The 19460-nt window shown below is 34.9% G+C and overlaps 3 protein-coding genes and 1 long non-coding RNA gene across 4 annotated transcripts; 3 read left to right on the top strand and 1 right to left on the bottom strand.

Moving 5' to 3' along the window:
* The first annotated feature begins 1813 nt into the window (after positions 1-1813).
* Positions 1814-3440, top strand: LOC139858060 (uncharacterized). Its single transcript, XM_071846909.1, has one exon. The coding sequence runs from the start codon at positions 1853-1855 to the stop codon at positions 3242-3244; it is 1392 nt and encodes a 463-aa protein (XP_071703010.1). The 5' UTR covers positions 1814-1852; the 3' UTR covers positions 3245-3440.
* Positions 3441-6179: 2739 nt separating this feature from the next.
* LOC139859166 (uncharacterized) lies at positions 6180-9598 on the top strand. Its single transcript, XM_071847965.1, has 4 exons — positions 6180-6546; positions 6642-8377; positions 8470-9346; positions 9423-9598. The coding sequence occupies exons 1-4, from the start codon at positions 6483-6485 to the stop codon at positions 9596-9598; spliced, it is 2853 nt and encodes a 950-aa protein (XP_071704066.1). The 5' UTR covers positions 6180-6482.
* Positions 9599-11350: 1752 nt separating this feature from the next.
* LOC139856992 (uncharacterized) lies at positions 11351-12385 on the bottom strand. Its single transcript, XR_011762286.1, has 3 exons — positions 12041-12385; positions 11771-11897; positions 11351-11634 (listed from the first exon to the last, which is right to left on the bottom strand). It is a non-coding gene; the product is annotated as an uncharacterized lncRNA (long non-coding RNA).
* A 6235-nt stretch (positions 12386-18620) lies between these two features.
* On the top strand, positions 18621-19184 carry LOC139859165 (oleosin-like). The gene has a single exon (XM_071847964.1). The coding sequence runs from the start codon at positions 18621-18623 to the stop codon at positions 19182-19184; it is 564 nt and encodes a 187-aa protein (XP_071704065.1).
* The last annotated feature ends 276 nt before the right edge of the window (positions 19185-19460 follow it).

Below are 19460 nucleotides of genomic sequence, written 5' to 3'. Positions count from 1 at the left end.
AATCAAATACCGATTTTAGATTCAGCTTCTGTCATGAAAAGCATTTTTTAAATTACGTTTGATTTTCCTGATTTGGTATTAGTTTCGTATTCTGATTAAACGGTTTCAAACTGAATATTGAATACATTTAAATCTCACTAGTAGCATATCTTGGAGCGGTCAATAATAAAATTAAAGGGTTATAAATGGCCACTATATAATCTATTTAGCCGCATAAATTTGGGTTAAAAAAAATGCACATGTTATAGGTATCCTTAATAGGTAAAAGCTTGTAATGTTTTTATTTATGATTTATTTTACAGATACACTAAAAATATACATACACATAATTGTCTGCACAACCTTTTCAATATCACATAAATGAATACCGCTCCCTGAGTGTGTATTTAAATCGATGATAATTGCATCTTTTGGTTCTTGTATTATTTTTTACATGGTCAAGAACACTTGTTAAAAAAGAAGGCTTTGTTTTTAAAGGTGAGTGGAGTTGGGAGATGAATATATTTGGGATAATCCAATAATGGAGGCATCATAAATCATAATATGCGTTCATTTGTTTGTTTATATGAAAAGAGTTTTGACTAATTATTATTCTTGTTATTATAAAATTAGAAAGGGGTGGTTGTGAGATAAAAGATATTGAATGATAATATTATATTCTCAAACTATCGTTAATTTTACATAAAAGTTTTATTTACATAACGATTAATTATTGATTACATAACCTGCAAGTTTTTCTTTGTTAATTTCGTGTTCGGGCTTGATATGTTGCCATCTTGGCATCTTATCTAGCTCCTTTATTTTCAGTTTGTGTGTATTCTCATTCGTGTTACGTATCATGCTTCAAAATGAGGCGTCCATGTACTGTGTTGAAGTTTTATGCTAATAATATTGATGCTTCTCAAAAATAATAATAAAAAAAGATTCTAAGATTTAACATTTTTTTATTAAATTTGATTTCTTTATAGAGTGCTCCTAACAGTTTGTTCGCATAACCTGCCGAGGGCGCCATTGGTACCAATTTGCCCTGGGTTAGTCGTGTAATCTGTCATTTTACCACACAATTGAGGATGAAAGTTCTTGTTTTTATTACTTGTAAGCTTTGATATTTGTAAGTTCTTTAATTAAATAATATAGTGGATTAGTGGGTCTCATTTTATTTTTTGAGAAAATAATGTCATGATTGAAAGTGTTTAGTTTTAGGATAGTTTTAGTGAAAAATTGTTGATGTAACGTTGATTTAGCAACTAGTCTTGATGAAGAAGCTTCTCATGGTTGAGAGTCCTTTTAAAGTACATGTAAAAAACATCAACTGTATATTTGACAAACATACGTTTTAATTCTCCTTGGAGAGGTTGTTTTTAAAATATCCAAAGTTAAAAAAAAAAAAAAAAAAAAAAAAAAAAAAAAAAAAAAACTATTCTTTAAAAGAGTTAAATACAAACAATTAAATTGATTATGTTTATTTGAAATATAAATTTATATTTCATAAATTCTTTATTTATTTGTATTTATAGACTGGTTGTATTTTTAAATATTTTGAAATTTTGTACTGATATGATTAAATACCCATAACACCATATTTTATGTACTTTGTGGTTTAGAAGTGGTTAACTTCAAGCTTCAATTGTTCAAGACAAATGAGTGTCGTAAAATACAAATTATAAAATAGCGTGTGTTACCCCCCGTCTACCAAATACAAGTTTAGTTGGTAAACGGACACACAATATTACATCTCTTTATGTCATTTTATATAAACTCGCTCACTCAATCATTATTGTTATTGTATTTATTGTCAATCAATAATAATAAACAAATAAATTTATTTCATTTCATTTTTCTCATATAATTTATGGACATAATCCTCTGCGACGAGCTCCTCCAAGAAATATTCCACCGCCTCCCATCTCCGTCGGCTTCCGCCGTCTCTCTCGTTTCCAAACGATGGCTCCATCTCCTCCGTTCATCTCTCTCCTCCCTCTCCCTCCGTCTCTCTCCCAACCACCACCATCACCCTTCTCTCTCCACTTTTATCTCTCACCACACCTTCCTCACCTCCCTCTCCATCACCTCCTCCACCACCACTAACTCCGACCACCTCCTCTTCACCATCGCCACCACCTGCCGTAACCTCATACTCCTCCATCTCTCCACCGGTCCTGTATCTATATCCCCCTTACTATCTCTATCCACCTCGTGTCCTCAACTCTCATCTCTTTCAATTATCCTATCCAGACACAATTTAAACCTTCACTTTTTACCTTACTTTTTATTTCTCAAAGCCCTAGCCCTTACTGTTACCGGAAACGCCTCGCCGGGATTTAATTCCGATCAATTCACAACCACCTCAGCTCAATTACAGTTACAATCACTGTCAGTATCTGGAATTCAGCACGGCGATTACGCTCTCAATTACCTCTGGAGAAACTGTAGTTACGAAACCGTAACGAAGCTCGTTTTCGAGAATTGCGATGGCGTCGGTGATAATTATTCATTTAATTGTTTAATTAAAGGATTAAACAACTTACAGGAACTCGAATTCAGGACTTGCAGGTCAATTATTGGTTCAATTTTGCGAAAATTAGCCGAAAACCGTTGCGAGAAGTTGTTCTCTTTGCTAATTCACGATGGCGGTAATAAGGACGGATTACTTCATTTCATCCGTGAAACGAACTGTAATTTACAAAAACTAGATTTTCGATTACCTCTCGATTTAGGTGATACTCATTTATTCGAAATCGGAGTAAAATTTAATCGGTTACGTGTTCTAAAGCTGCAAAGTTGTTGTATGGTCACAAATGAGGGACTTAAAACGCTAGGGTTAGCTTTAAGTGATAGCCTTGAAGAATTAAGTTTAACTAATTGTGATGTGGTTAAAAGACAAAATGGACTCCTTGTGGAATTAGCTCAGAGTTTAAGAAAACTTAAGATACTTGATTTGTCATATAATCGTATGCTGCTTGATAAGGAATTTGTTTCGATGATCAGTTCGTATACTGATTTAAGGAAATTGAAACTAAGGGGTTGCAGTAAGTTAACAGATGTATCGTTGATTTCATTGTGTAAGAATTGTAAGCATTTGGAGAGTGTTGATGTGGCTTACTGCCCTGGAATTCAAGTGGAAGGTGTTGAGTTTATAATATTAAATTCTCCAGAATTGAGAAATGTGCAGGTCGAAGATCGTAAGTTATCTGAAGTTGCTAGGAGATGGATGACAAATAAGTTCATTGAAGTCCATCCTTGATCAAGAACAGGTACTTAAATACAACAATTGTATTGAAAATTTAATTTAATTGTATATGGTTTTGCTGGTTGTGTTATTCTGTGTAATGAAAATAAGAATGCATATTTGTGTAATTGTGTATTATGATTATGATAATGCATCATCTAAAGCATCAATTTCATTTGTATAATATCGTCATGAAGCTCATTTCATGGTATTCATGTTTCACTTATGCAACTGTATATTTTCTATCTAGACTTGAATTTCAGCATAGCTTAGCAAGTAGGCAAATGGTTTGGTATATACGGAGTATAATTTATGAAGATTACATGGTTTACCTAACTGGGCTGAGAAATGAACTTTATATGCTTGTATGCTTATGGTTATAGAAGAAAATAAAATGTTCTGTATTTGTGAAATGTCAAACTCTGTTGTAGTCATAGGTTGCAATATGGGTGTAGGTCGAGACGTGAACTTGGTTGGTTAATGAGCCATAATGTGTGTTTGAGCTTGGTGAAGAATGTCGGGTTTAGTTAAACTACAAACAAGTTTTATTTGTTTTGCAGCTTTTCATGTAACTTAATATGTTTGAGAGTATAAATTTGTCCCAAAGGAGCAACTTTTTTACATAAATGAGTTGAAATTGTCTCCTTTAGTTAATTTGCAACCTTTTGTGGCAAAAGGTAGATAACCGGCAACCCCGACCTACCCACAATCGGCCACCCATTCCATAATGTGGGGGCATAGTACCTGACTCACTCAGCGATTGTGGCTATGGAGGTGGCAGGGTTCGAACCCCTGACCTCTGCTTATTTGTAGCAAAATGCCCCACCCATTATCAACTGAACTACACATCATGGCTGTAAATTTGCAACTTGATAAGACTGGTCCCTATGTTTGCGCCATAACCCCAGTTGAACACATTTTTGGTCTGCCTTTTTCATAACACCATAGGCACCTGCCAGTGGTGGAACTTGAACCCGGATACAGATGGGCGGTGTAAAAATTTAATAAAATTTTCAAAGTCAGCAGGGGTTAACACTAAAAAAAACATTACTTTTTGGTTAAAAAAAAAAAAATTAGTGTAATTTTTTTTCCCCATTAAATTCAGGTGGGGCGGTACCCCATTTATCATCCACTAAGTTCCGCCCCTACACCCTGCCTTTCGCCATGGTTATGAGAATGTGAGAGCAGTTGTTTATAATGTTTGTGTGGGGTATTTTATACTTTTGTGGGGGTTTTCATGGGTTTTGTTTAGTTATGATAGGTAGGTTTAATCAAGGGTTATTTATGACTTAGTTACTGTGACGTTATGTTACGTCTATGAGTTATGGTAGGGAGTGGTCTAACTAGTTTCCGTTTAGCTAGTATTGAACTCAAGGTATATGAACAAATATCAGGGGTTTCTACTTTAATTTTAGGTTAAGCTAGTTACTTAGAGGGTTGGGCAAAGATCCTAACTTGTTCTACAAGAACCACTAGAAATCCTACCTTATACGTGTAGTTTAAAATTATCACCACAAAAATTGGATTAGATGATAAAGACATTACTGGTTATCATATAAAGTTTATGTACATTTTTTTTTTCTTCTTCCCAAAAAGCAAATATTTATCAAGACGAAGGGGCCCAAAGGCGGCCAACCCAATTACACGTGAATCCTCATGGGCTGGATGTTACAAGCAAACCGAAACAGATTCAGTTGCCGAGAGTGCAACCATAATATAGTGAAAACTTAAGGGAGCATAAGCATAACAATAACAGATTACACGATGTAGGCATAAGGGTTTGTAAGCCATACACGCCATTCGATCTTCAGATTTTTAACTTGGTTCGATATCCATTCAAACGATTTAAGTTGAATTTCCATAATAGTCGTCGCTCCATTCAAACTTTTGTTCGAGAAAACTTTGAGATTACGAATCCGCCACATGAGATAAGCACACGTCCATTCAATAGCTTGTCAAATTTTCGAGCCCAACGGATTCATTGTAACATTACACGAAATCATAAACTACACTTGGTATGATTGAAACTTTTTGATCCATCGAATTAAATCTTTCTAAAAACCCACATCTATTCTAATCCATTAGTTTATTTTATTTTTTTGGGTAAGTGAGGAAACTCTCCTATGAACGAGCACATTGGCTCCCCCATAGAAGGTAAAACCTCGGGTAATCAAGTCCCCCGAGCGCGAGACCTGATACCGGGTGAATTGCGCATTATGCGCACCCTCTAGTCACACTCTCTTTTTGAACAATTTGGCATATCCAGGAATTGAACCCGGGTGGTGTGCTTCATTGTGCAACTCGGTGGCCACTCAGGCAAGCCTGCGTGTTTAATCCATTAGTTTATTTTATCATTTCAAAATACAAGTTGTTTCTAAATATTATGTTAGAATTATGACACATTTACTGCATCTAATTTTTTTTTTTAAAGACGATTTTTTGGCATCACTAAACCATTTATTTCAACGAACCTCGTTTGTAATTTTTTTTACTGTTTTTAAATAAGCAAGAAAATAATTATATTGATATAATATTTACAAGATTACATAAGTGGCCCACTTGACCAATTTGATGTGGACCGTATGCCAACTTACATAGCAGAAAACAATTACAAGGTTGTACAATGTTGACAGATGTATGCTCGAGAAGAATATGAGCACTTAAAATTAGCCGATTCCATAATGATGATTTGATGTCAGAGACAAAACATCCGGGGTTGATCAACCAGTTTATAAGGAAATATCTGGTAGAAGCTTTACAAGCTTCCTGAAAATGTTGCAGCCCTGTACAAATATAATACGAAGTATAAATATTGATATGAATAACATGTACTCCCTATGCGGCATATCACATAGACACAAAGCAGATGACACCGTTATTGCAATTCATTTTTATTTCAAAATTAAATTATTTCATAATTTATTATATTTATATATGACTTTTTTGCTCAGTTGGTCCCTCTATTATACCCCAAATCGCTGGTTTGGTCCCTCAGTTTTTAATTTGGCAATCAGAGTCCCTTTATTATTTTAATTTTGCAATTGGAGTCTTCCGTCTAACGGACATCCAAATCGAACGTTAACTCCCATCACGTGAGTTACACGTGATGGGTAATATCGGAATTAATTTTAATTCTTGGTACTGAATAAACCCAAACGGGTATGGTCCCCCACTTTTATCCACCGATTTTCACACTCATCCCTCCAAATAGTGTTAACCACGAAGTAAAACCTAAAAGCAAAATTGATTATCAATGGATGATTCATGGACTATTCGTACATCAGAAACTGATCAAAAGGCTATCGACCAATTATACGGTATGTTTTATGCACCCAAAGCTCATAATTCTGTGGAACCCTAAATATTATTAGGTAATTGTTTTGTTAACTTTAATTTTTTACACATTTTTCAGATGTATACCCTGATTTGTTCACGATTGTGTTACATCATGGTGGATATTTTAGAATGGGTAGTGAAGTTGTGTACACAGAAGGTAAAATTGATTACATTGATTGTTTTGACATTGAAAAGTTTTGTTTAGGACAACTGGATTCAGTCATGCAAGAATTAGGTTATGATCCCACCAGGTCTGTGGTATATCGTTTTCTTAAACCCAATACAAACATGGATACTGGGTTAAATCTTTTAAATGATAATGAACATAGGGACTATTTGCTTAGTTGTCTAGAAGATGGTGATGTGATTTATAGGCAAATTGATGTGTATGCTGAACATGAGGATATGAAAGGGAAGAGGTTATGGTCAGAACAAATTAATAATGATAACTTAGTAGTTGGTGGTGTTCACAGTGATGGGAGCTTAGTAGAGGGTGATAACAGTGAAGGTAGTGACTCTGAGGATAGTGATTACATTGTTGATGATGAAAATGAGATTTTGGATGTTCATGTAGAGATGAAAGATTTTAATTTTAACATTGATAAGAATGTAGAGTTTATGGGAAATGGCTGTAACTCATTTGAAGATGATGAGGTCAATATTGAGGGTACAGAATTGGAAGTGTTGAACAATGATGGTTTTGAAAGCTATGATTCTCAAAGTGATGAAGAAGGGGTAAGGAAGAAGAGAATTCGTAATCATAAAAAGGAGGTTGAAGGTAGTGTTCAAGTGGGAAAAACTATCTTCTATCTTGGACAAAAGTTTGAAAGTAAATCAGAGGTTAGGCAAGCTGTGAGAATGCATGCTATTGAAACTAGGAGAAAGCTAGTTATTGTTAAGAATGACAAAAGAAGAATTAGGGTTAAATGTGAAGGGTTGTGTATAAATTCAAAAGGTGGTGAGATAGTTAGTCAAAGTGATTTGTCAAAGAAGACAAAATGTGATGTGGGGCCCAGTAACTTAAGAGTTAAAGGTGGTGTAGTTGGGAAGAGTAAAGAGAAAGTGACTAGTCAAATTAAAAAAGCAGGGGAATCTTGTAGTGGGAAGACTAACAAATGGGCAAAAAGGGAATTACACATTGTTTGTGAGTGGGTGTTGTTGGTATCCAAAGAAAAAGATAGTGAAGAATGGGAGGTTAGAACCTACAGACACCAACATGAATGTCAACCTGCAAGAATACTAAAATTCTGCACTTACCAATTTTTATCAAATCGGTTGGTACCTCAAATTCAAAAGAATCCAAAGATACCAATTAAAGCTGTCAGATCATATTTGGAAACAGAAACTGAATTAATCATCAGTGAGCATAAAGCATATCGTGCTGTGAGAAAGGCAACAAAGATGATTCAAGGGGATTATAAATCTCAGTATGCTGAGCTCAGAGATTATGTTTGTGAATTAAAGAGAGGTAATGTTGATACTACTGTTAAGTTTGAGGTTGAGCCAGGAACCCTAAAGTCTGAAACTAGGGTTTTCAAGAGAATTTACATTTGTTTGGGACCATTGAAGAAGGGTTTTAAAGCAATAGGTAGAGATCTACTTGGGTTGGATGGTGCTCTTATGAAACAACCTGCAACTGGTTGTATTTTGAGTGCTGTAGGGGTTGATTCAAACAATGGCATATATCCTGTAGCATATGCCATTGTTGAACAAGAGTGTGGTTCATCCTGGACTTGGTTCTTAGAGTGCTTGGGTCAAGATCTTGACTTGTCTACCAATTCTAACTTTACTTTTATCAGTGACAGGCAAAAGGTAAAAATTACTTGTTTAATTCATATTTAATTTAATTACATTACATTTGTTAATGGTTAGTTACTTTAACTTTTATTGTTTTATGCTGTTAGGGTTTAATACAAGCTGTTACAAATGTGTTTCCTTGTGCTGAGCATAGACATTGCCTTAGACATATTCATGGGAATATGAAAGGGGATTTCAGGGGTGTTGCTTATAAGAATCACTTGTGGAGATGTGCTAGTGTAACAACAGTTCCTGAGTTTGAGCAGGCTATGCAACAATTGAAGGAGTTTGATAATGAAGCTTTTGTTTGGTTAGCTAAAATTCCTGCCCATCAGTGGGCAAGGAGTCATTTTACAGGAAGGGCTGTATCAGATGTGTTGCTCAGTAACATGTGTGAGTGTTTCAACAGATGGTTAGTTGATGCACGTGACAAACCCATAGTTACAGCTTTAGAATACATCCGAGAGCATTGCATGAAGAGAATTGTTAATGTAAAGAAAAACATTTCCAAGACTAATGGCCCTTTAACACCTGCAGCCACCAAATTGTTTGAGAAAATCAAATCTGAGGCTCACCAGTGTACTGTCTTATGGGGTGGAGATCAAAGGTACCAAGTGAGTGGAAAAGTTAATCAATATGTTGTGGATATGGAGACTAGATCATGTGCTTGTAGAAAGTGGGAACTAACAGGGATACCTTGTAAGCATGCAATTGCAGTGTTTTATAACATGAGTGAAAATGGTTTGGAAACTGGTGAACCAGAAACATGGGTTCATCCAGTGTATTTGTTAGATACATGGATCAAAACTTACCAATACACCATTGAGCCATTGAATGGGAGAAGCTTATGGCCAAAGGCAGAAGGCATGTTCACTCTGGTATCACCAAAGACTATTTCCACACCTGGTCGTCCAAAAAAGAAAAGAAGGTTGTCCAAAAATGAAGTTGATGTCATTGGTGATAGTGGTAAACTTAGCTCAAAAGGTATGCTCATTTTATTTATTAATTACATCTAGTACCATTTCAATTAATATGGTATTTATTTTGTTAATATTTATAGGCAAGCTAAAGAAGTGTGGCACATGTGGTACTTATGGACACAATAAGAGTACTTGTACAGGTGAGAAGAAAAGAAGTGGGAATGTGGATAACAAGTGGACAAAAAAGACAGTGAAAGTTAAGCTATCTTCAAAGAAGACAATGGTAGTTGGAAAAGGGAAGAAGAAGAAGAAGTGAATGTTGGTGGTGGTTTGTGTTTTAATCATGTGTTTTATGTCTACTTAAAACTTGTTATGTGACTTGGTACAATGTTTGTATTTTATTAAGGTGTGTTGTTGTCTTTTGGTAAGTTTAAGCACATTTGGTAACTGGTACTACGTACTTATGTTGACTTTTGGAATCTATGACATTTGGTAATGCTTGTATGTTTGTCATTTCACTTTAGTTACAATGTATTGTCTGTATGTTTGTCATTTCACTTTAGTTACAATGTATTGTCTTGTGTTTTTGGTTACACTGTATGACTTTGGTTACAATTTATTGTCTACACTTGGAGTCATTGTCTTGTGTTGTAAGGTTACTGATACACATATAAAACAGATGCAAAATTTAACAAAACAACCTTCATTCCATTACCATTACCATTTTACAAAGTACATCATACATACACCACAATTTCAATGACTAAAAAAATAAATACCAAACACAATCCAGCTAAATATACACATCATCTTCCAATTCGTCTCTCTTTTTTCTGCATCTTTGAGCTTTTCATCCACTTCCATTTTGGCATTCATAAGTGTAGCTAGGGCATTGATTGTATTTGGAGGATCATACCAAGCAAAGAAGTCGCACCTAGTGATCTGAGCAACAACATAAACAGGAAATGCTAACATCTTGTTAATTATTTCATAAAATTCGAAACAACATAAACAATCTTACCTTTTTTTCACATGTATAGAATCGACGTCCAGGGTTAGATTCAGTGCCAGATATTCGAATTACACAAGGTCGACCACACCAGCATTCCATTGTTATCGATTTGTAGCTCCAATTTCTGATTAATACGTTATGTAAATGAATTAGGGTTTCAAGTGAGAAGAGAGTGAAAAGCGGAGGATGAAAGTGGGGACCTTACCCGTTGGCGTTATTAAATACCAAAAAAAAAAAAATTTAATTCCGATAATACCCATCACGTGTAACTCACATGATGAGAGTTAACGTTCGATTTGGATGTCCAGTTGACGGAGGGACTCCAATTGCAAAATTAAAATAATAAAGGGACTCTGATTGCCAAATTAAAAACTGAGGGACCAAACCAGCGATTTGGGGTATAATAGAGGGACCAACTGAGCAAAAAAGTCTTTATATATACTAAATCATTCCAAGCTCATGTTCAAACTCAACGACCATATCTTCGTAAGCATGATTACAGTGACACTATCACTGAAGGTGGTTTTGATGGTTTAGATCTTGAATGTTTTGCAGGTCAAAAAATACATGTGTGCCATAGACAAAAGTTATACCAAAGAACATAATTTTGACGACAAGAAATTACTCCGACAAAAATTGGAGTTGACTTTGAGTAATGTAGTTGATCTAGAATAAGAAACTGAATAAACTAATGGAATTTAACTTTCCAACAATCAGGATACAATGTCGATATACTCCACTATGTAACACTAGTTTTAATTCTCGATGTTCACCACACACATAAATAGATTCACGGTCAGCAACCTAGATAAAAGGGATTGAGTGGAAATAATCAACCTAAAAACTTGTGGCAAATCACATAACCATATGATTGTTCAACGTTGAATTCACAAGTACACGAAACACACACCTTTTTCCATTCCAATTTACACAAGCAATTTCCGAATGTTGCATTCAGGGTAACAAACAACAAAAACCTGAAAGTAAAACAGATTAAAATGAAACCATTTTATTGGCATTTTTAGGACAGTTTATGGAAATCTGAAACTTACAATTTGATATGGCTGACACTTGTGATGCTACATGTTCATTAATTTCATAACACTATTCGCCTCTGCACATAAACTAGAATAATGTGCTTGGATACTACCCTCCTTTGATGCCGGAAGCTTTTTCAGTAACTTTTTAATCTGATCCAACATTGACAAAATGTCATCAATCTGTGTCTCCCCTTGCTCATTCATATTCGTCTCACAATTAATTTTCTCCCGCTCCAACAACACCTGCAACTTGGACATTATTCGTTGTGCTGATGTGGCATTCTTCAATTCTTTCACCATCTGCACATTATCATACAGTTTGTAAACAACATTAGTCCCCGTTTTTCATCATATGATATACATAGGTATACTTTCCATTAAATTTAGAAACAAGTAAATGATAGTTTTGGGATATAAACTAAGAAATATTCACCACCTTGCGCGTGTATATCGAGACACTTGCACTTGGGGAAGCATCTAGAAGAAACCTTTTGACTTGTGTAGGTATTTTTTACTTTCCTTTGTCCTTTTTCTTTCCTTGGATAAATCTTAAGACTTGTTAACTTTAGCAAATGGAGAAGGTAAATCAGAGAGTATATCGAGACACTTAAATTAAAGATATAGATATTATATATTAAATAAATAAATAAAAAATGACATGAAGTGATGATAGATACACGTATAAACATTAAAGGCCAAAAAATACCTCTATAACTTCAAGTCAAAGTGTAAGAAACTTTACGTTGTGAAACTGTTGAAGAATTTTAATAATTGCAGCACCATCCTCCTCAAACGGACACATATAGAAATCGACTTCTTCCAAACGAGACAAACCATATGCAAAAAAGGTATCGTAATATGGAATTTCATACATCAACGAGGACAATTCTGGTGTATAAATTTTGAGACGACCTTGGCAGTTTACAACAGTAAGATTCTTCAAGTGAGGTGCAATCACATTAGCAAATGTATACAAACCATTTTCAGGTGTGAGATTAGCAAATTCAGAATGTGAAATGAAAGGACCATGATCATTTATGGAACAATTAGACAAGGTAAGATTATTCAATTTTAGGCACTTAGAGAGAAGACCACCATAGTTGTCAAGATTTTCGTTACTAAGGATAACATTTTCAAGATGCAAGGTTGTTAATGATGGTAGGTCAAAAGAGAATTTTATTTCAGGTTGACTAAAATAGCTAGCAGGTCCAATAAAAGTCAAATCTTTGAGAGAATGGGACGTAAAAACAGAATTAGGTATTTCAGTACGCATTTCAACCGACCATATTATAGTCATCTTTTGAACATGAAGGAAAAACGCATATTTAGTCAGTGTGTTGACAAATGTTGGGCTAAATCCTCCAAAAGAAAGTTTAACAGAAGACAATTCTACATCATTATTGCGCGAAGAAAGCAGACGAGTAAACACACAGAAGTTTGTAAATGATGTAAAATCTTCATTTGATAAATTAAGATTTGGGATTGATTTCCAAATATTCTTCCATCTAGATGAAAGAATACTGGTTTTGATAGCTTGTTTGGTGGGGTTAAAAGATAGGATTTTGATGACGAGATCGTCTGGTAAGTTGCTTACTCTATCACCTTGTGCATTCATTCTCAATTCAGAAGCTGCAAGTTAATAACATAAGCTATTAAGCAATATGAGTTTATGAAACCGGGTTTATGACTCATGTTTCAAATTTATGCACAAAACAATATAGTACTCCGTAATAACTAGTAAAAGAAGAATACATACATTTGGAAGATGCAGGATCCCTAAACTTAACAACACAAAGAAAAAAGTAGAACTGGAATTGAAAATGAAATATGAAAGGCTGAGATTTGGAATTAGTAAGTGCAGTTGGAATAATAATTGTAAATTAAGCCAATTTTATCCCAGAATAACAAAAATACAAAAAAGATCGAATAAAACTAGAAAGTGCAAAACGTCATCAAACAAATGCCGACACTCCAGTTTCACTCATACAATACTAACCTTTAATTTAAGTAACAGAGCCCTATATTTAAAACCTTAAACCTTACTTTCTACTAATAGATAAATATTATCAGCAAAAGCTTCAGATACTTTCTATTCTCACTTATATATTTCTAATCATTCAGAAACTCTAAAGTGAAAAAAACGAAATCAGCTGAAACGACTAACAAAATTCATATGTTAATCAGTAGAAAGGAAATCGGTAGGAATGAATAACAAGCAACATATGTTAACCAGTAAAAACAAAATTGGTTGTACAACAACGACAACTACATGTAGCAAACGAAATGAGAAAAGATGTTGCGCCACGGTTAGGGCTTTATAAGAAAAGGTTACCTATTTTAACTTAGCAGAACAAATTTCAAAAGGCTGTAGAAGCTCAATGTGCTTTAAATTGGAAACTTACAAAATATTAAGGACATGTTACACAAGTATACTTATACTACCGCTCAGATATCACTATATCAGTACAAGTAATCAGAGTGAACTGGACATGAATAAACTAAATGATCTAATACAAATAGAGAAGCACTAACAAAACTAACAAAATTTGGCTACAATCAAAAGGAGAGAAGATATCAGACCACAATGTACGTATGTATGCATGTATGTATGATCAGGTGATTCGCATCGCTCGGTGCATCTTGGGACCATTATGGCTGAGGACGACTTCCCTTGCTCTAGAGCTTGGTTGGTTCCTTTTAGTTGGGTGGTTTCGGGGGTGTCTACCGTAAAGGTGCATGAGTGGTTTTTGGTTTGCTAAGGGTGGTTGGCTCTTTGCTTGCGCAACAACTTCCACCCGGCATGCCCTCGAGTTGCTGTCCACAAGGTCTTTTGGCTCTATTTATTGAGGCAACGACAAGCGTCGTTTTAGTGGCGTCTTGACTGCCGCTCAGAGCCTAAATTGATTCTTAGGCATGCTCTAAACCCCATGAAAATCTGATTCTACCATTTTCATGGCGTCCCCCCCCCCTTTTTTTTTTTTTATATATATCTATATATTTATCTATTTATTTTTTTTTTATTTATCTTTGTATTTTTTAATTTATTTTTTAATTTCTATTTTTTAGTTTTAAATTTAAAAAAAAAAGTCTTTTTTTAGCCGGAGGTCCTCACGGAAGCAATCTCTCTACCCTGGAGTAGAGAGGGGGATGAATTTCCTTTCCCGTGGGTGGAGAATTCTCTCGACTCGTGGTAAAAGAAACGATTTCTCTTCTAGTTTAGGGTAGAGGAAGGATTGTCTACATCTTACCTCCCCCATACCTCGCAGGCGCAGGATTGGGTATTGTTGTTGTTGTTGTTGTAAAATCTGTAAAATACTAAAGTCAAGCACATTTAATCAAGAACAAAGGGAAAAAAAACCTAACCTTACAAATTTCATACTTTACTCAAATCAACAAACAAATAAAGTAATTATACAAATACAATAGAGATCAGTCAAGAATGTAGTTAATCAAAATCACTGATTTAGTCCTTTTAAATATTTTAGTTGTGTTAATAGTCCTTTATTTTTAAACTTATAATGTGGATAGTCCTTTCAAGGATGACGGTAAATTCTCGTTAACATTAGTGACATGCTTTGCCACATTATATTATATTTATATTTATATTTATATTTATATTTATATAATTTATTCAATCACCAATTTCATAATTTAAAAAATAGAAAGCAAAACTCTACGTCACTCAATCTCAGAAAACATTCAAATACATTCTTCCTTTTCTAGTCTACTAATCTAACTTTTCTATCCATCTAGTCGAAAATATTTCTTATTTTAAATATAAACGTACAATCAAAATTCATTTCTTAAAACTAAATCCAAATGCTAATCTAAAATATAAAACTATTAGATATAACAGCAACAAAACTCAATTTCACAAAAATAAAGTATGAATGTAAACCTACTCTAAAGATAACAAAATGCACCATCACAAATATATTTCAAAGTCTTTGATCTAGTAAAGAAAAAAAGACAACACCAACCAAACCGACATGAAACATTTATTGATATTGCTATCAAAGTTTAAATCATTGTAACCATACACGCTACCAACGACCCAATATCGGTTGTTATTAACCTGTAGCCACTCACCACTACCGACGTACCCGTTGCTCACATTTCATCTTCTTTAGTTAAAGTTTACCCGGTACTACCACCACAATACAGTACAAGTTTACCTATCAATTATTGTTCTTTATTTACTAGCGACCCACAACTACCAATGGAATCAATTTTGTCGCCATAGATCGATCAAAATATGATATTGACACCCAGATCTAGCAATGACGGAAATAGTTTTTACATATTTATATGCCTTTCATGCAAGTACTGTTAGTTTCATATGAAAATTTTTTTATTAGGAAGGTGGATCAAATTGTAAACAACTGTCGGAAATTCAGATTGGATGTTTGTAAGAAAAATCGCTGACCTCTACCTTTTGGCATATGAATTGATTTAACAGATTATTTGACTATTTGATGGCAGCTATAGTGCTATACTAAAAGACTATGTACAAACAATGTTTAAAATAAAGGACTAGTGGCATAATTAAAAAGTTTAAAGGATGAAACCAACAATTTTAATATAAGCACAAGTACCATGTACATAATTTTCTCGATTTTTGAAAACTTTAATATGTGCCTCCATGCCAACATTACTTGCAACGGCCCGAATTACGCTAACTAGTTAACACTATTAACTAGTTAGAGTTGAAGAGAAATCGATTAAAATGGCCCATATCGCAAAGTGTTTAGGAATATGCACCTGAATAAGTGTAATTGTAAACGCCCTTTACCACGCGTGTGTAGTGCTTGATGTTTGATGCGCTTTACTAAGATATTGATCGAGACAACCAACTAGCTTTGCAACTCACACTAAACATGAGGATTTCAACGATAATGACTCCTCGTGTCCAGCCATAATCATTCTCGTTGAACTTGTAACGTACTATACCCCAAAAAGTCCACGCTTTTTGTGATTTCCTGTAAACCGTTCTCCGAAGCAAACTTCTTTTGTTAATTTTGATATTCTTTCGCAACTCCTTTTATTGATTTCCCGTAAACCGTTCTCCGAAGCAAACTTCTTTTGCTAATAAAACCCCGCCTAGGACAGAAACACGCTTGAGTGCAATAGGGGGGGGGGGGGGGGGGTTAGTTCAGAGGTGTTAACCTCCGGTCGGGATACCGTGATAACCCTAGCCGAGATGATGATCTCGGGAGGGTGGCTAAGGGCTGACCGCCGGCCAATGGCGGCGCCGATTGGCGGCGAAAGGCAAAAACCCTACGAGGAGTCATAGGTAAAACCCCTAGTGAGAATGTGTCCTAATTGGGTACCCTAATTGCTAAATAGAGGGAATTATGGTTTAAGAGGGAGACTTAATAGCGACCCGTGGACCAAGCCCAATTACTAGGCCCGATGGGTACCGCCCATCATCAAGTCCCCCAAGTTCGGTGCGACATATTAATGTCATATCGAAGTTATGAATATGCCACCGCAGATAACTCATCACATAACCCGCACCGATTATGAAGTCAAGCGCAATGCATAATGAATCCACATAGTAATGTGATGACGCGATGTAATAATTCCGCCCGCATTACACTCAAGCGTGTTTCTATCCTAGGCGGAAATATGCTTGATCACTTATTATTCTTTTTTTATTCGTATTGCATTTTGGTGTGTTTCGTCACGAATTTCTTTCAGTTCTTCATCTTGTAGTTGTGTAAAATGTTAACCAAAAGGATTTTGAAATGGAATAAATTGTGTTGGCTAAATGTGAAATTTCTTTTTGTGAAAATTGTTGTTGCGGTTGTAAAATTGAGAAAAAAATATATGTTGATTGTTAAAATCTTGAAGAAGATTTTACAAAGTGATATTGCAAAAACGTTGATTACCCAGAACATATTTTCGGGAAATTTGAAGCTGAACCAGACATATTTAGTGACCGAAATTGTATAAATTGGATGAAACAAAGTTGTAGGAATGAGAATTTTATTTTGATTTCAGTTTGATATGTTTATAAAAATGTAGAGACAAAGTAGAAAAATTAAATGGAAGGGTACGAATAGGTTTATGTGAAAAATGGATGAATGAGTTGATTTTATAGATAAAAGTAGTTAATATCTATTCTCATTATTAAATTCATTTAATTGTTTTTAAGAATATACACTTTCTTACCATTGCAAATTTTTTTATTTTTTATTCAATGCTCTTATTTTTAGCCAATCATCGCATGCCACACCACACATCACGCACCCTTCTTCATGTGATGCATGCCATCACACCGAAAGCACGCCACGTAAGTGGGGTGATGGTGGTATTACCGTGGTGGTTTTAATTTGTTCAGGTCACACTGCGTTAACAAGGGTCTAATGACAATTTTTTATATTTTTACATAATGTTACGGTACCACCAAACTTTAAGGAAAACAAAACATAAATTCTAGTATATCCAAGGCCCATATGTAGAGATTATGTTATGTCTAATGACCTTCTCTAACGAACGAACACTCCAACAATCGAGCAAAAATTAATTGATTAAACTTCTAACAAATAATGTGAATTTGTGAGATCGAATAAAACAAATCTATTCACTATGAATTAATTACATCGACACCTAGAGTTGTTGATTCATAATCAGGTCGAACTTCAACGTTGATTTTGTCACTCCTTTTCGACATTGAAGGTCATCGATACTGAATCCCAACATCATAATAAAGTATGACAATATATCACATATAATATAAAATATAAACAATGTTAATAGTTTATATTAATTGCATTCATTATATCAAATTCATGGTAAAGAAATATGGTTGCTCCATTTCCTTACTATAATGATCAAAGATTTAAGGTGCACTAACACCTTAAATCCAGCACATATTAGCAATATCTATATACTACCCCGTTCAATGTCAACTTTGATTGAGTATACTATTTTAGAAATTAGCACCAACTAGTACACGTATCACTAATCACTTTACGTTTCATCTCTACCTTATTATTGATTAATTAAATAACCAAGTGAACATTTAAACTGAGACAACTCAAATTACTAACCTGAACAATGAGAAAACTTAAAAATAAGTATATTAAATACAAATATAACCAAATCTAATTTATTTTGAAGGCCAAGTTTTACCCTTGCCACATTATGAAACTTGTAGTTCATGCAACGCATCATATACACAAGTCATCGTACACGTGTCATGACCACACACATTCCCGAACTCTTTATAGCTAATTATATAATTACACACACCTCTTCAATCCCACTACATCAAATTAAACATGGCTACAACATACGACCGACAACAACAATATTATCCGACAACCACAACCCAAACCCATTTCCGGTATGATCAATCAGGTAATCGAATCCCATACCCACAACAACATCATCAAGGCCCATCAAGTAGCAAAGTAATGGCTATAATGGCCTTACTTCCAATTGGTGCAATCTTACTTGGTTTATCAGGCATTACTCTTATTGCGACCATAATTGGTTTAGCTGTTGCTACACCTTTGTTTGTCATTTTCAGCCCGGTTATTGTCCCGGCCGTGCTGACGGTCGCGCTTGCAGTGACCGGGTTTATGACGGCCGGAATGTTCAGTTTAACCGGGCTGAGCTCGTTGTCGTACTTAGTGAATATGTTGAGACAATCGACACCTTCGGTGCCGGAACAGATGGATTATGTGAAAGGAAGGTTACAAGATGTGGGAGAGTATACTGGCCAGAAGACCAAGGAAATGGGTCAGAGTATTCAAAACAGGGCTCATGAAATGGGAGAACATGGACATATGGGTCAAGGTGGTACTGGAAGAGAAGTGGGGAAATTTAATTATGATGCATAGGATGATCTTATTGGTTGTGTTAATAATAATGTCCAGTCTTGATGTAATAATATAGTGGAATAAAAAACGCCTTAGTATTAAGATTAAGTTTTAATCTTACATTCTTACACTATTCCTAACCCGGACTGTGTTGTCAGAGTCGGATTGTGCGAAAAAGTGGGTTTTTGACTGTGACTGTATTTGACCTCCGTTAACTCAAAATGTCAAGTTTTTTTTGTCAAATATTACAAGTTTTTGTGTCAAATATTTGAAGGGTGATGTGGTGCGAAAAAGTGG

This window comes from Rutidosis leptorrhynchoides, chromosome 7 (genome assembly GCF_046630445.1).
Source record: "Rutidosis leptorrhynchoides isolate AG116_Rl617_1_P2 chromosome 7, CSIRO_AGI_Rlap_v1, whole genome shotgun sequence".
Classification (NCBI taxonomy): domain Eukaryota; kingdom Viridiplantae; phylum Streptophyta; class Magnoliopsida; order Asterales; family Asteraceae; genus Rutidosis; species Rutidosis leptorrhynchoides.
Note: the sequence above shows the minus strand (reverse complement) of the source record. Positions and strands in the feature narration are given on the sequence as shown.

Coding starts and splice junctions, on each gene's coding strand:
- LOC139859165 (XM_071847964.1), top strand. CDS start 18,621: ATGGCTACAACATACGACCGACAACAACAATATTATCCGACAACCACA.
- LOC139858060 (XM_071846909.1), top strand. CDS start 1,853: ATGGACATAATCCTCTGCGACGAGCTCCTCCAAGAAATATTCCACCGC.
- LOC139859166 (XM_071847965.1), top strand. CDS start 6,483: ATGGATGATTCATGGACTATTCGTACATCAGAAACTGATCAAAAGGCT. Junction 6,547..6,641: donor GGCTATCGACCAATTATACG/GTATGTTTTATG, acceptor CACATTTTTCAG/ATGTATACCCTGATTTGTTC. Junction 8,378..8,469: donor TTATCAGTGACAGGCAAAAG/GTAAAAATTACT, acceptor TTATGCTGTTAG/GGTTTAATACAAGCTGTTAC.